Source organism: Neodiprion fabricii, chromosome 7 (assembly GCF_021155785.1).
Source record: "Neodiprion fabricii isolate iyNeoFabr1 chromosome 7, iyNeoFabr1.1, whole genome shotgun sequence".
Taxonomy (NCBI): Eukaryota; Metazoa; Arthropoda; class Insecta; order Hymenoptera; family Diprionidae; genus Neodiprion; species Neodiprion fabricii.
This window is the reverse complement of record NC_060245.1, coordinates 9441312-9457392: the sequence shown is the minus strand read 5'-3', so window position 1 is coordinate 9457392 and position 16081 is coordinate 9441312. Positions and strand designations below refer to the sequence as shown.

Here is a 16081-nt window from a genome sequence, read left to right as displayed (position 1 = left end):
GGGTGTCTCAATGATAATCTCCCCCCTTCCCCTCAAAATAAGGACCACCCTCACGGATACATAGATCCCGATCCGACTGGCTGAAATAAGTGTAGCTATGTAGCAGCGGCACCAAAGTTATGACGACATCAGTGAAGTGCAGCGGTCAAGACAGCAGAGCAATGGTAAGGTACAGGCATGCTATGATAGAAAGAGGTTATGTAAGCTCACCGAAGTCAATATTAAAAGCAGAAAAGTGTAGAGGGCAGTGCAATGAGTTCAAAAAGCAAGTCAGAAAGATGGTTCACACAAGGTACAAGAAATCTACAGAAAGAGGGTTTGTGGACAAAAAAATAGTGAGTACAGGCTTGAAAAAGGTTAAACCGTAGCAAGAGCACATGAAGGCTTACTTACGCGGATAGAGGGAGAGGTTAAGCCAACCTCAATCGTTTCAGAAAAATGTTCGCAACAGTTTTAGACTGCTGTGAATCTTCACGACAATGTCTTTAAGATTGACTTTTTCAATCCATAACCCTTCACTGTCATGTCATGAAAAATGCTTGACGATTTTTCGAATAAGTTTCGACGTGATGTTCAGTACTCATACGATATGTATATTGTTTCGGAGTGTCACGCACGGACGATAATCCAAAGGATCTCGTTCAGCGTGATCTAAAAGGATATATATGTAATCTATTCGCGAGCGGATAGAAATAAATTACTTTGGGCTTCGCTTATATAAAGTGTGAACACACCTGCTGTGATGAAAGTACAGTATTCTGGGTGACAGGATCTCAGTGGTATGGACAAGACGAATGGATGGGACTCGGATTGTCCACACTGGTTTATATTTTGTTTAATGAAATAAATCAAGTACACTATTGCAAATGACAAACAGAGATTTAGGACGACTAGGGTAATCAATTGAACTATGACAAATGACAAAGAGATTTAGGACAACCAGGGTAATCAATTAAACTATTACAAATGACAAAGAGATTTAGGACAACTAAGTACTACGTTACGGTTTAGGGAAGGTGAGTCGAGGAGTGGGTCACCTTGGGAAGCGCGAGGGTGACTATTAGGACACACCACAGATTCGCCGAGCCGTGCCGTTAAGAAATCCTGAGTCTCCATGATGCTGAAATAATTTTTTTTTAATAAAATTCAAAAATTCGTATTTTGGGAAAATCAAAAAACACAGTTTCAAAAATTTCACGATCTCTTAAGATTGGTTCAAGGTAGTATACAAAAAAATTTGAGTCAAGAATTTATTGTCGAGCGTCAATTTTGAGAACTTTTAAAAATTCAAAATTTCACAAATTTGAGATTTTTAAAAATTTTTTTTCGAGAATTTATTTTTTCACAGCCCCAAGTATCACCTTTGAAATTAACCATTGATCATTTCTTAATTTGCAATCGTTTTCAAGATATTTGAAGTATAAGTTTAAAAACAGGACAAATTGTGAAATTTTGAGTTCTTCATATCTTTTGAAAAAAATTTTTTTAATTTTTTTCCTTTGGCAGAACTTCGTAATAGGATGAAAGAAAACTCCTGACCAAAATTCGGCCAAATCGAAGAGGGTCGATTCCAACTATTGGTCGATTTGACATGGAATGACCCATTTTTCAAAAAGTATACTTCAATACTGTTTTGAAGTTTGTCAGAAAAATTACTCGCACGATAGAAATATTTTTTACCTTACTGTTGATCAGCAATCCCAGGTTTTCGTAATGGTAATTGTCTGTCCGCAGTCTTTACATTTCACGTGTTCACTGATAAACCAAAAAACAGTCACAAAATTCAACAGAACGTATTCGATGTCGTGATTCACACTCGGTTCTAATTCAATTGAATTTCGAATTTTTTCGGCAGAAGCACACATTTTACTGTCATCTTTTTCACATTCATGCTGATTCAACGGACGTTTTTCCGGAGGATTGTCTTTACGGATCTTAAACGTCGATCTATCCGTTCTTGAGATTTTATTTCGCTGATCTTTACGGTTCATTTTATCGATTTCACTAATGATGCACAGAATAGAAAATATTGTTCACCTCTGTAGGATGAATGATAGACCGACGCTTCGAAGCAACTCCAGGCACCGAGGGTTATCCTACCCTTGTATACCTGATCGGTATAACAAAAGGCCCAGTGCGATAGTTGCAAACCCGACCGACCGCGCGCTCAACGTTCTGCCGCGTTTTGCAGAATAACCCACAACTTCTATAATATTGCGAATTTCTGCATGAAATTTGTATAAGACATTCTTTGAACTACAATTTATAATAAAATAATAATAAAAAATATATAATAATAAAAATAAGAATAATAAAATACAACAACAACAACAACAACAACAACAACAACAACAACAACAACAACAACAACAAACAAAATCGAATATTTGGAAAATTCACTCAGATACTTCCCCTTAATGTCAAGTTAAAACTCGCCTGTCGCCTTCAGCTCATGGCAAAGTCAAGTATGTGCTGGTGCAAACGCGCTGTGTCGCTTGAAAAGGCTATTTTAAGAGGGATTTTCGGTTTACATGTCTAGTAATTAATAATTTATATTGATAAAACATAACAGCTAGGCAATAGTAAGGAGTCAAAGGGGCAAGAAAATTGAGTTGATTAAGGGGTAACACCACTGTAAAAATGTAAAAATGTGACATTGTTTTTTTAATAGAAGAAAACGTAACAATGTATGAATATTTAAGGAAGTTATGAGGCATATATTTAATCATCATACAAAAAATTATTATCAACAAATATTAAAAAATAGTGATACTGGAGCCATCATCGCGAGACATGTTGAATTCTGCGGCGCGCAGTATAACTGGTGCCAATTTGAATCTGGAAAAAAACGTTACTTAATCCACATATTTATAACTAGAGAAATGCGTAGGAGATTTTGGATAAGTTAATTTAACCATTATTTACTGTTAAATGATGACCTTGTTTTTGTCGAAAATATAACGTCTTTCACTCAGACACTCGCCAATCACACGAAAATCAATATTTTTAATATCCCTTTCGGATTTTTCTAGCCATAAACATCTAGATCAAGTAATATATTTTTCCAGATTTAAGTTTGCACCAGTGCACTAGGTGTCGCAAAATTCAACATGTCTCAAGACAATGGCTCCAGTGTCGCTGTTTTTTAATATTTGTTGATAATAATTATTTGTATCATATTTAAATATACGCCCAATAACTTCCTTAAATATGATTGTCTCATTACTTTTTCTTCCATCCCTAAAAAATTGGCAAAGTTAAAAATTTTTATAGTTATGTTACCCCTTTTAAAAGAAGTAGACTTCATTCAAGAAATTATCAGCTGAATAGAAAATAGTATAGGCTAAGAACCCATAGAGTTGATCAGTAGACGGATCGATGTCCCGAACGTAGTCACTTAGTTCGTGCAAAGGCCTCATAAACAGTTCTGTACAGTGAGTTATGTCATCGTCTGCCCGGATCTGCAGCCGACTTAAACATAGCAGTCGCTGTTTTACGATAAAACTACATAGAATTGCAAATAGTCACAACTCTTAGTGCTCTGATAATTGAGCTTACGCGCAGTTCTCTGACCTTGTATATTGTAGCGCCCTACGAAGCTTTTGCAAGACATTACCTGGTATATGTATCTAAAAGCAGTTACCTCACTAGCCATTTAAGATTTGTTTAGTTAACTGGTGATTGTTTATTACAAAAGTTATCGTACTTATCTTTTCAAATTACAGAGATTAATTCCCGTAGATAGTGGAAACGATTTGTTTGTTTACAAGGCGCCAGAAGTTCCGTGTAGTAAAATTTATACGATTAGACCTTATTCAGCAATTGACGAGGATGCAGTTCGAACAATTTGCAACAAAATATCTGGAGGCACTTCAGTTGTAGCTGATAGGTAAGCATTTATTTAGCTGCTCCTACTAAATTTTATCACAGAGACAGTCATTCTACTGTTTTATATGAGTCTAGATTGGTAGGAAGCTATCTATTACTGAGCCCTGAGTTGTGCATGGTTGTCGAGGATGAAGATGGCATTGTGGGATATGCACTCGCTGCTTTGAACCTCAAAGCGTTTAATCAGAAGATGGCAATTTCCTGGATTCCAGAACTTCAAGCAAAATATCCGTTAGACGATAGTGTCAAAAATCTACCGCAACATGAGAAGGTAAATCAGTAACTTATATCCATTTTCTTCGTCATTGAATCTCTTAAAAATTTAAATTTACTACCCAAATAATTCTCGATGCACATTGGTTTTCAAACTGTTTTGTTACATCCAGTTTTATATTTGAATAACATTTTCTGTTCAAATACCATCAACCACTAGTTACTTGGTAGATACGTGTTGACATAATCCGTAGCATGTTTAAACCTCATAGAACACAGAGACTATGCAGTAAAAAATGATGTGACGTTTAGAATGGAGCCCCCAAAAACATCGCATATGCACTTTTGCTAATAATACAGCAAGTTTAAGATGTCCTTACTCCTTAGTAATCAGTACACAATATTTATGTATATCTCCGAACCGTTTGCTGCAATAATAGTTGGATTGATTTGGTTAATTGCAATTTGTAGGAGGCAATACAATACTTTCACGCATTCGTGCCTGACGTTGCGGAAGAGTTATCCAGACAATACCCTTCCAAACTGATATGTTCAATACTACCCAGTGTAACCGACCAATCGGTTGCAAAGAGGCTTGTCACTTGTGTTCTTGCTGCTTTGAGGGCAAATGGTAAGTTTTCAGTCGTACTAATAAACAAAAGATGAAGTTTTGTACATATCGAGAGTCCTTGGTGAAAGTACTGACTTCAAGCCATGTGGTCACCGCCAGCGCCAACACATGCACAAGTTTTCGTTCGCAGCATTTGTCCGCTTCGCTCCGCTCACGTAAAAGTTATCCGTGTGTTGGTGCTGGGGGTGAGCGCGTAGCTCGGAATAGGCACTTTCATCAGAGACTCCCAGTACGTATAATGGAATTCGAGCTAAAGTTCTAAGCTAAAATAAACTGTTCATATTTTTTTTCTTGACGTAAATTCACTACATATTCGTACTTGAAATAAAATCAAAGTACGTCATTTGAAGCAATTTCTGATAAAAAACTATAATGTGAAATCATATCATAAAAGTCCAGGGTAATTTATTCCCAAATTGTATGACTACTTGTGTGGTTGCTTTAATGTAATGAATACCATTATCTCTGTAAATTTACAATATCACTACATGGAACTGTAAATAGTCACGACTCTTAGTGCTTCGATAACGGAGCTTACGTTAAGATCTCTGAGCTTGCATATTGTAGCGCCGTACGAAGCCTTTGCTAGAGATGACCTGGTATATACAAAAGCAGTTACCTCAGTAGCCATTCAAGTTTTTTTAAGTGAATACTTCTTATGCGACAACGGCACGTTCCTTGGTAACGCTAAAAAATGTCCGTAAACCGGACAAGAGAATGGAGGAATAGAAGAAGAGAGAGGAAGAGTGATGTGTGAGCGAGAGAGAGTGTTAATAAGATTGTATGGTGAAAAATCAATTCTTGTTTCATCATTTTATTACAAAATGGTCACACTTCAAGTATTTATCACACGTTATGTCCTCCAGACTTTTGACCCTTCTCCCATACTGTTACAGCTACCTTATACAGTGAATCTTAGTACTATCATCCTCTCATTGTCTCAACTCCCATATCGCATCAGCAGAATACTACCTCTGAATTGCAACTAGCCAGTCGCTTGGATCCTTCCTCCCGTATATTCACTCTCAAATCATCTTTCAATCGGCCAACATCTGAATTCACCTTTCTTCCCTTTTTCGTCCTCCATATCTTCGCATTGTACTTTCCACACCTTTTACAATAAATCAATTGTATATTTAAACATTTAACTTTTCGATCCCTTTATTCTTCGTACATGCACGTACATGATATCGTTATCGATAACCGCTCGTCGTGATCACAACCATCCACCCCGTAAGGAAACCATGGCATTCGAAAACCTACAATATTTCTACGAATAATGCAGAAAAAAATGATAATTATTAACAAGAGCTTTGATGTCGATTATTCATTTCAAAACAGCGAGCAATTTGAAGAATTTGTTCGATTTCACTCTCCGATGAGTCATTTTGCTCGCAAAATTATTCTTTACAATTCTACCACGCCTATTTTTTTCATTACTTTAGCATTGTTCAATATCAAATTTTCGAGGGTTGCAATTCTATTGATTTTGATCGATAAGTAGCTATACCGGATTAATTATTAAAAGGAAAAGAAGTCGGTTCAGTGAATTTGTGAAAAGTAGTTTTTCAAATAACATGAGCCAACGTGAAGTGAAATCGAATAATTCTATTTCATTTTTCACTGTCTTTTAAGAGGTCGAAGTAAAAACTCGATATCGAAGTAGTTGTTTATAATTCTCGTATTCTTTTTTCCACATTTCTGGCCCAAACACCGTAGCTTACGAACATACTGATTGTGAGTTAAACCAAACTAAACACTTGACGTGCGATCATATTGTAAAAAATTATCAAAATAGTATTGATATTTAACAGTACAGCCACCTAAAAAATGCATCTTCTCTTCGAATTCTCGACTTGAAAGGCCGATGATTTTTTAGTGGATTTTATTAATTAAAAAAGAATACCCACTTGCTGGAAAGTTCGTTCATCTCCTTCTGCTCATAAATAATAGCTTCTAAAAGCCTTTACAAATCATTTCATTTTCATTTTACTCCAGAGTATCAATTTTTATCATAACACAGCCCTGAAAAATTTTGTCGAAAAACTACTCAACGAATGATTCGGTGTAGTTCCTATGTATTTTGGTGCGATGAATGTGATGTTGTTGCCCGTTTGTTTCTACTATATCAGGGCTGCGAGATATTCGATCGGAAAATAGAATTTTCGACGAAAATTGCACTGTTTTTACTAATATTATCTGCCAAACCGCTACATAAAGTACGGTGGAAACAGTATATGTCATATGTTATAACTTATTTAGTGATATACCATTGTTTTTCAATTTTATTACATTTACAAATACCTATGAAAAGTATTTTCGACATGAAAATTCCATATTTTTCACGTTTGTTAAGATGTATGTATTATTTCCGATTTCAACGTTTCATGCAAGATGATTTCAATGCGATAAGGGTATTTTCATCCAACGAAAATAACAGCCCAAGTAGTGAATTTTGACAGCAGAAACCAAAATTTTTATCCTTTACAGTTATAGCAATAGATAAGCGTAGGTAATAACGCATACCATCAGTTTTTTAATGCACTTTACGTAACGGTTTGGGAGATAATGCGAGCCAAAGATATCAATTTTCTTCAAAAATGAAACTTTTCGACAGAATAAAAATCTTGACGTAATGGAAAAAACAGGTTACGTCATCATATTTAGCGCACCAAAATACGTCAGAAATACATCAATTTATTCCTAGAGCAGTTTGTCGGATAATTTTTATCGCACCGTGATAGCCGTTCAGTATCAATATTTAACCCTAATGGGTCACTGGGGGTGAATTAAACCCAAAAATTTTTCAAACTCCTCGTAGAGTCTCTTAGTCCTGAAATCCAATCTTTAGTCCAGACGAATAAGTTATGAAAATGACTGACTTCTACTCTGGAATAACGTAGGTTAGCCGATGTTTTTATAGATTCATTAGAGACGGACGAACATATTTTCACCTATGCCCGAAAAATTTAGGTCCGGGTTTGTCCGTAACGATTTTTTAAACTTTTGAGACCCTACATTTTGTTAAATAACGTCTTTGTTATGGGTCATACACGGAAAATATTCAAATAACACTTGTTCTTCTCATAATTGTCGATGAAACAAGCTGTCGTGAGATCAACTTCCTCTATTTGTTTAGTTGCAAAATGCAAAATGCCGTGGAAAAAAAAAATTCACATTTCTTGTTATAAATAGATGAATAAACAAAGTGTGGCTTTAAAACTATTGGTACAGGTAATATGAAGTGTCTTCAAAATTATCGTGCAAGGCTTTTTTGGCTGTGTTATATAGTTGAGCAACAATCCGCGACAAGCCAAAATCCGTATATCGTCTGCCCTTTCTTATGTGATTGGCCCTCGGGTTGCTAAAAAATCATGGAGTCAGTTCGTTACTAGTACTTTTCATAAATGAAAAAAAAAAAATTTTTATACTTGAAGATCACAATTTTTGGGTGACTTGAAATTTTTTTCGTTTAAACAAATAGAGATATCTCAGAGAATATTCATATTATTGTGAATATTATGATGGATTGTACTTGCCCTTCATTTTACGAGTAAGTAAAAAAAAAAAAAACTTGAATATCTTGATTAGAACCGGAGATAACGGTGCTTAAGTGTTATTTCGTTTATTGCTGTTGTAATCGATATTGAGGGGGAATAAAAAATCAGCCATCTCTCAACATCCCAAGGCATCAACGTGAATTCTTTCAGATCTCCAGGTGCGTTGTATCTAGTAAAAAAAAAAATTGCTCAACATTCGTCGAGCGGTGATAGTCGGAGGTATGAAGCCGGGCGGCGAGGTGGGGGGCTCGAAGCTTCGCGCGCCCGGCTGTTCTCGCCGCTTAATTAACATCTCAATAACTCCGTGATTAATCATCGTACAACATTTTTTCCGTTTTAGAACTATGCTATTTTTTTCTCAACAATTCGAATCTGTAATTAGATTTTTAATATTCATAATATTTTTTTTTCTTTTGGATTTTAGTCATATTCTTAGGAAATATTGCTATAAATGACTTTAGATATATAATATCTGTGAATTTTAAGATGAAATGAAATTAAAAAAAAATCAATTACGGTGGTGTGTGTATGTATACATATATACATACATATATGTATAATGGAAGACGAGAGAGAGATTCCGGACGTTATAACGGGTTGTTGCTTTGAAATTTATATTTTCCTTACATGTGTATATATATTTCTATAGATTACACTCATCCAAAATTTGAAAAAAAAAAAAAAATTGAAAATACCTAGGGTAATGGTAGGAAAAGTGAAACTGATTTAAGCGTCAATTATATATAATGTTACAATACATAAAATAATAATGAACATCTGACCATAAATATTTATACATATTTTTTTTCGCTCGAAATTGCGTATAGAAATATATATATACATGTGAGGAAAATAAATATTTCACAGCAAAAATCCGTTGTAAAGCTTGGAATCTCTCTCTCGCTCTTCCATTATATATGTATATATATAATTATATATACGTTGTAACCAGATATTTTTATATACTTGAGGGTAAGAACGATATAACGATAATTGGTTACCCTACGGCGCAGTCGCTAACCTAAATAATTAGATAGAGAGAGATACTAAGGGAGAAAGATACGATTGTTGAGCGCCAGACGCACATGCGTCAAAAATAGATAATTAGAGAAAAAGACAAAGGTAAAGGTAAAGGTAATAGATAAAGGTAAGGTCAGGTTCTACGACGGTTTTGCACAGTTCGCTCAGAGAGACAAGATAATGGTAGAGGGGCGGAGTCGAATCCAATAGATAAAATAAGAAACAGGTGAAGCAGGAATAATATCAAATATATTAAACAAGAAGCGATAAGTTTACTGACAAGCAAGTAGCGGAAGAGTTTGCGATACAAGTACGATATATGCGATAATTAACAATAGTTACAGCCAGAGAAAGGTTAAGCGAGAGAGTTAACAATTAACGGAACGTTTTCCGAATAAGCGGGAAATATGCGTAAGCTCGCGATATTAAAGGTAATGAGTAACACGGTTTTAAGATAGATAGGTAGAACAGAAGGGATATACTGTACTTAACTTAAGCGGTAAGCGAATAAATCATAAAATGTGAGAAGCGATTATAACACAGGCGAGATACAACAATTGAAATAGTTATCACATTACCAGAATGATCAGAAATAGGCGGACAAGGAATTATGAACTACAAGGTAAATTCAAGCGATAGGTCAAATAGAAAATTATCATGAAGTATAGAGAATAAAAGATAATACGTAGTCTCTGGTTTGCGGTAAGTGCGAGAGAAAGAAAGATAATAATCGGTACGATAAAAGGTAATTCAAGATAAGGCAAACAATATTCAAGGTAATTAATATGCAACGTACGGCAAACCCAATAGACTACGGACAACTACGATCAGCGATATTAGCGAAGAAAATAGTGAAAAAGATGTTATGCGATACGGCACAATACTCCAATGTCAAATAAACGACGAACGGGACCGCGCAGCGATATAAGATCGCTTCCGCGGTACTCTCACTAAGATGCGATAATCAACGATAATAGATAAAGAGACAGATAGAAACTAATCAGAGAAAATATAACAAAATAGTAATGCTCAATAGCTAAGATAAAAATTGATCCTTTAACGGAACGCGCTGCTAGACAGCGATATTAGACATTCAAATATTCTAAAAGAGAAGGATAATAAGATAAAGCGATAGTCACTACAATGCGTAAGTAATAATCAACCAGTCGCGAAGTTACTTGCAATAAGACAGAGAAAGAGACAAGATAAGAGATAATAGAGAATAAGGTACGAGCCCAGGTGGCTCAAGCAGACCAACTGCAAGATAAAGAGAAAAGATACGAGCCCAATTGACTCAAGCAGACCAACTGCAAGGTAAAGAGAGAAAGAGATAAAGGTAAAGGTACGATATATTGCAAGTAATCTCGTGGCTTCACAAAATAGAAAAGGAACCTCACTTACGTAAAAGAAGATATAGTAGATACTACAGAATGCGGTACACTAGCGAGAAACTAAATACAATGATAGCAAGAAACTCTATTACAGATATCGAGAACACGTCTTTCTTAATTGACAACTGAACGTAGAGTAATGAGATGAGCGATGATCCTGATTTTCATCGAGCTGGTGTCACGTGATTCTTCCCAAAATTTGCGGTATCTTAATTGGACCAGCTGGTCTCGTGGCCTGGTCCAAGGATAGGCGGCGATAATCCCTCGCCGTTTGATGTTCTTTTCCCTCGACGACGGGTATCGAGGTATCAGGACGTCGGAAGGTGGTTAGAGATGTTTTCCTGCAGCTATGCGGTATCGTTGGTGAGAAGGGGGTGGGGGTCGTACTGCTCAGGTATTGCGATATTGAGGTGTGCGGCAATGTTACGTCACCGGCCTCCTGGACTTGCGACCGACTGTAACTCACTCCTTGCTTTACTGGTACTCCCCGTTGTAGCTATTTCGTCGGCGCTGCATCCCGGCCCTCGCTCATGGAAGCCCTCATGCCGGAACGATCTGGTGGTGATGGCCCTCAACCCGGATCCCCACACTAGATCCACCAGATCCACGTGGTCAGCATATCATTAGCCTATTCCACGCCGCAGTCCTTCGATAAGACGGTTCGTTAAGAGAAAACCGTCTTCTATTGGATAGTCAACGACTTAGTAGATTTTAGGGTCGGTTCAGCTCCAGGCTGATAAGTATCGTCGGCGGGAGGCTTCATTGTGTTTTTGACGCACAGCCCTGTACGCCGCCTGACGATGCATCCGAGCGGTAGAAGCATTCGTTCGTGGTTCGGCTCCTGGCCGATAAGTCTCAAATAGTTGGAGGTGCTGTTGTGCATCACGCACGACCCTTTTCGACAACTAGATAGGCATCCATCGGGAGTGGTTTCAGCGGTATTCGTTCGTCTGTAGTCGGTGGTGTTGATGTTGAGCTGGTACGTGACCCCTGTCAGGAAATGTCCTGGTATCTTGACGTGAAGGTCTCGCGGATGGTTCTCGAAGAGCATTACAGAATTAGAAAATAGCATACAATTAGCTTAGTAAAGAGAAATCAACTTAAAGATAATTAGTCGTTCATTTTTGGGGTATTGGCCTTAGACGTGCTTTCGTTATTTTTAGCGATATTTGTACCTAGGGGAATGCGATAATTAAATAACGTGACGGGGTACGAAATACCACGTCACAATGTATATATATATATTGTTACGTGGCATTTCGGTTAGGCCTGCCCGTTACAAGGTACTCCCTGAACCCTGGGCGGAATCCAGGAATAAGGGTTTCGAAAATCGAGTCGCGAGATAATCATAGAGAGCGCCAGAACTGGAGTCACGCATCCGGGCTTCGACAGGGACGAAATAGCGAATTACGAATAAGATATTGCAGGCTTTTGTTTTTTTTTTTTTATTTTGAGTACACCGGCCATAAGCCAGCGACCAACTCCGACGTCGAAGATATTTCGAGGCAAGGCGAAACCGCGGAGATCTCGCGGGAAGGATACCGAGGCTGCGGAGGGGGAGACAACGCAGATCCCTGCAGCGCGAGAATCCAAGGCGAAAGCGATTCCCGCTGGCGGCCGACGCGCCGCAGCCTTCCCGCTCACCCCGCTTACACCCGACCGAGGCAACCGCGAGAGACCAGCTAGCGACGAGGGAGCACCACCCCGCCCAACCCCAGGACCCCGTAGAGCTGCGCGGAAGACGACATCGCGATCTAGCGTTGAGTTCTGCGCCGCGTCGCGACGACAGGTGCGCGTCAAGTTGCGCAATCTCCAAAATCGATGACAGATCGATTGTTGCGCATTCTTAGGGTGATGACGTCACTAAGGATTAGCGTAACGAGATCGGCGTTGCGGCCGATCGGCCATCTGGGATCACTCGAGTTCTGGCGACTAACTAAGACAGTAGTCACGTGGCGAAGTTGCGTTAGGTCAGGCTTTTCTTTGGGTTTGCGTTATTGTACAGAAGTGGTGATCGCGAGGAATGATGAACAGCCATCGTCATGAGGGAGTAGGCGAGTTCGTCTACTGGATGTGGAGCGGTAAGCGCTGCTAATATTCTCGCGATCGAATTTCGAGAGTAATTGAGCGAGGGCTTGTCCGAGAAAGGATAGCCGTTTGTAATTTGCGTGTCGAAAAATCCTCGAAATTCGTTTGTTGATTATTTCGTTTGGTGACCGTAGCCTGAGTTGCGCGTAATAAAGTAGAGCCAATTCCGAGCGATCGAGGAGATCGAGTCGAGTCACGTTTTGAGCCGAGGCACTATTATCTCGAATTTGAGTGTAACCAAATTCCGTTACACTGGGCCACGTCAAATCAGTACGATAAAGTATCATTTCTCGTGTAGGTCGCGAGCCGTCGAAAGGGGAGCGTTCGAATTCGCAAACCGCGTCCCGACGTCACGGAGAAAGTTGCGCTCGGGTGCGTGTTAATAAGAATTTTCTTTTGTAGAGGACAGTCGCGAATAACGCGACGATCCCCTTTTTCGTTTGGGCTTTTGTATTATTGGTTAGTAATAAGGTGGCAATTAGCGCCCGTAGGCATAAGCAATTTTTTTTTGATTTATTACCGATCGCGGTCAGCGTGTCGGTCGGGATTTCGGTTCCGGTTTCGTCGAGGAGTTTATTGTTAAGTTGGCGATTAGCGTCATTTCGTAGAGGACGATCTCGGGCAGCGCGTCGGGTCCAATTTTGTTTTTGGTTTTTGTGAGTTAGCGTTTATTCTTAAGGCAGCGACTAGCGCACGTAGGCCGTAGAGGTCTTCTAGATCTATTAATTTTTTTTTGTTCTTTCTTTTTTTGTTAAACCTAAGTATTTGTATTTAGAATCGCGAAGAGCGACTTTTGAAGTATCATTTCTTTTGTTTTATGTTATCGCTGGCTGAAAATATATTATTTTAATTTTATTATTGCTTTGTAAGAGAACGTGTTGGCGTACGTGTGTCGTATCTCTCTGTACCCAAAAATTACCCCTCCCCTCTCCGCGGTACTGAGCTATCGAGTATATGGTTGCGGTATATCGCATTACCGATTTCGAGGCGTGTTGATCACGCCAGGCGCCCAACAAATTACGCTATATTGTTTTAGGTCCAGGATACCTCGCGGACGCCGATTTATTGTGCACGCGGTAAGTTCTCGGTCATTTTCTCCGAGTGACCATGGAGCGGGAAAAATCCACGTCACAATATGTATACATACACCACCGTAATTAAGTTTTTCTTAATTTCATTTTATCTTAAAATTCACAGATATATATCTAAAGTTATTTATAACAATATTTCCTAAGAATACGACTAAAATCCAAAAGAAAAAAAAATATTATAAATATTAAAAATCTAATTACAGAACCAAATTTTTGAGAAAAAAATAGCTTAGTTCTGAAAAAAAAAAATGTTATACGATAATTATTAACGGAGTTATTGAGTTGTTCATTAAGCAGCGAGAACAGCCGGGCGCGCAAAGCTTCGAGCCCCCCACCATGCCACCCGGTTTCATTCCTCCGACTAACCCCGCTCGACGAACGTTGAGAAATTTTTTTTTACTAGATACAACGCACCTAGAAATCTGAAAAAATTCACGGTGATGCCTTGGGGTGTTGAGAGATAGCTGATTTTTTTTCCCCCTCAATATTAATTACAACAACAATAAATAAAATAACACTTAAGCACCGTTATCTCCGGTTCTAATCAAGATATTCAGGTTTTGTTTTTTTAAATTACTCGTAAAATGAAGAGCAAGTACAATCCATCATAATATTTACAATAATATGAATATTCTCGGAGATATCTCTATTTGTTTAAAAGCAAAAAATTTATGGAAAGTACTAGTAACGAACTGACTCCATGATTTTTTGGCAACCCGTGGGCCAATCAAATGAGAAAAGGCAGACGATATACGGATTTTGGCTTGTCGCGGATTGTTGCTCAACTATATAACACAGCCAAAAAAGCCTTGCACGATAATTTTGAAGACACTTCATATTACCTGTACCAATAGTTTTGAAGCCACACTTTGTTTATTCATCTATTTATAACAAGAAATGTGAATTTTTTTTTTCCACGGCATTTTGCATTTTGCAACTAAACAAATAGAGGAAGTTGATCTCACGACAGCTTGTTTCATCGACAATGATGAGACGAACGACTTTTGTTTGAATAGTTTTCGTGTATGACCCATAACAAAGACGTTATTTAACAAAATGTGGGGTCTCAAAAGTTTAAACAATCGTTACGGACAAACCCGGACCTAACTTTTTGGGGCATAGGTGAAAATATGTTCGTCCGTCTCTAACGAACCTATAAAAAAATCGGCTAACCTACGTTATTCCAGAATAGAACTTAATTTCATTCTCCTGGACTACTTGACGCCATTCTCCATACGAAATGAAAGCTTTGTTCGACATTTTTGACACTTCCTTTAACTTTGCCGAAGTCTTACAATCTTCAAACAATCAATTTTAAATAAGAAAATTGAGAGACCTTTTTCTGCAAACTTCAAACAATACGTAGACATTTTTTTCCAGATTTTTAGAACTTATTTTTGAAGGAAAATATTATGTTTGGCGTGAATTTCACTTCGTGTAACCGTTATGCAATTCTACTGAGTTGTGACACATTAGGATTCAAAGGGTGAAATTTCTACCACCCACCCACCCCTTCTTATTAGTTTTCTCAATACTCAACATATCATATTTACTGCATGATAATTTATATTTTTTGCTCACTGCGAATAATAAAAAAAAATTTACTCTAGGTTCGTTTGGCGTGCACACAACGGTTTCTAAAACAAACAAAGAAGCACATGAATTCTACGGTAAGCTTGGATTCGTCGACCAGCCAGAAACACAGGACGCTGATTCAATAACAATCACCATGCGTCGAAGTTTCTAGCTTGAAGCCATCGTACTTGTTTGCGTAAATAAAATTTTTTACTCGTTCCCCTGTTGGAGCAAAATATTCTAAGCTGAGAACGCAACAGTGCGTATGTGTATTTGAGCGAGAAATAACAATAAATATTATATAAATGAACCCATTGAAAGTCCAATCACTTCATTGTTTCTAATTATGTCTTACCTGAGATTTTTCAGAAAAATAAATCTGTACTATGATGTATTCAAAGGGCAAAATTTTGTGTCATTGTACTCATTCCATTTAAGTACTGAAACGTATTAAATTTTAAATAGATATTTCCAGCTGCAAAGTAACTTGACTCAGAGGTAAATTCATTTCTACTTTGTAAAAGGAAGGAAGAGTGTATTATGTTACAAGTGCGGAAAGTGGGTGATTTCCGGTACGCGCAAAGTTGAAGATGAGAGTACAAGAGTGTACGTAGTATAAGTCAA

The 16081-nt window shown here is 37.8% G+C and overlaps 1 protein-coding gene across 2 annotated transcripts in view; it reads left to right on the top strand.

Moving 5' to 3' along the window:
- The window catches only part of LOC124187111 (protein O-GlcNAcase), a 142694-nt gene extending 126927 nt beyond the window's left edge, over nt 1-15767 (top strand). For both annotated transcript variants that reach the window (XM_046579374.1, XM_046579373.1), the window contains 4 exons: nt 3726-3889; nt 3964-4159; nt 4573-4732; nt 15493-15767. In XM_046579374.1, coding sequence (XP_046435330.1) covers nt 3726-3889; nt 3964-4159; nt 4573-4732; nt 15493-15629 — 657 coding nt within the window. In that variant the 3' untranslated portion in view covers nt 15630-15767. The remainder of the gene's footprint in view (nt 1-3725; nt 3890-3963; nt 4160-4572; nt 4733-15492) is intronic.
- Nucleotides 15768-16081: the final 314 nt, after the last annotated feature.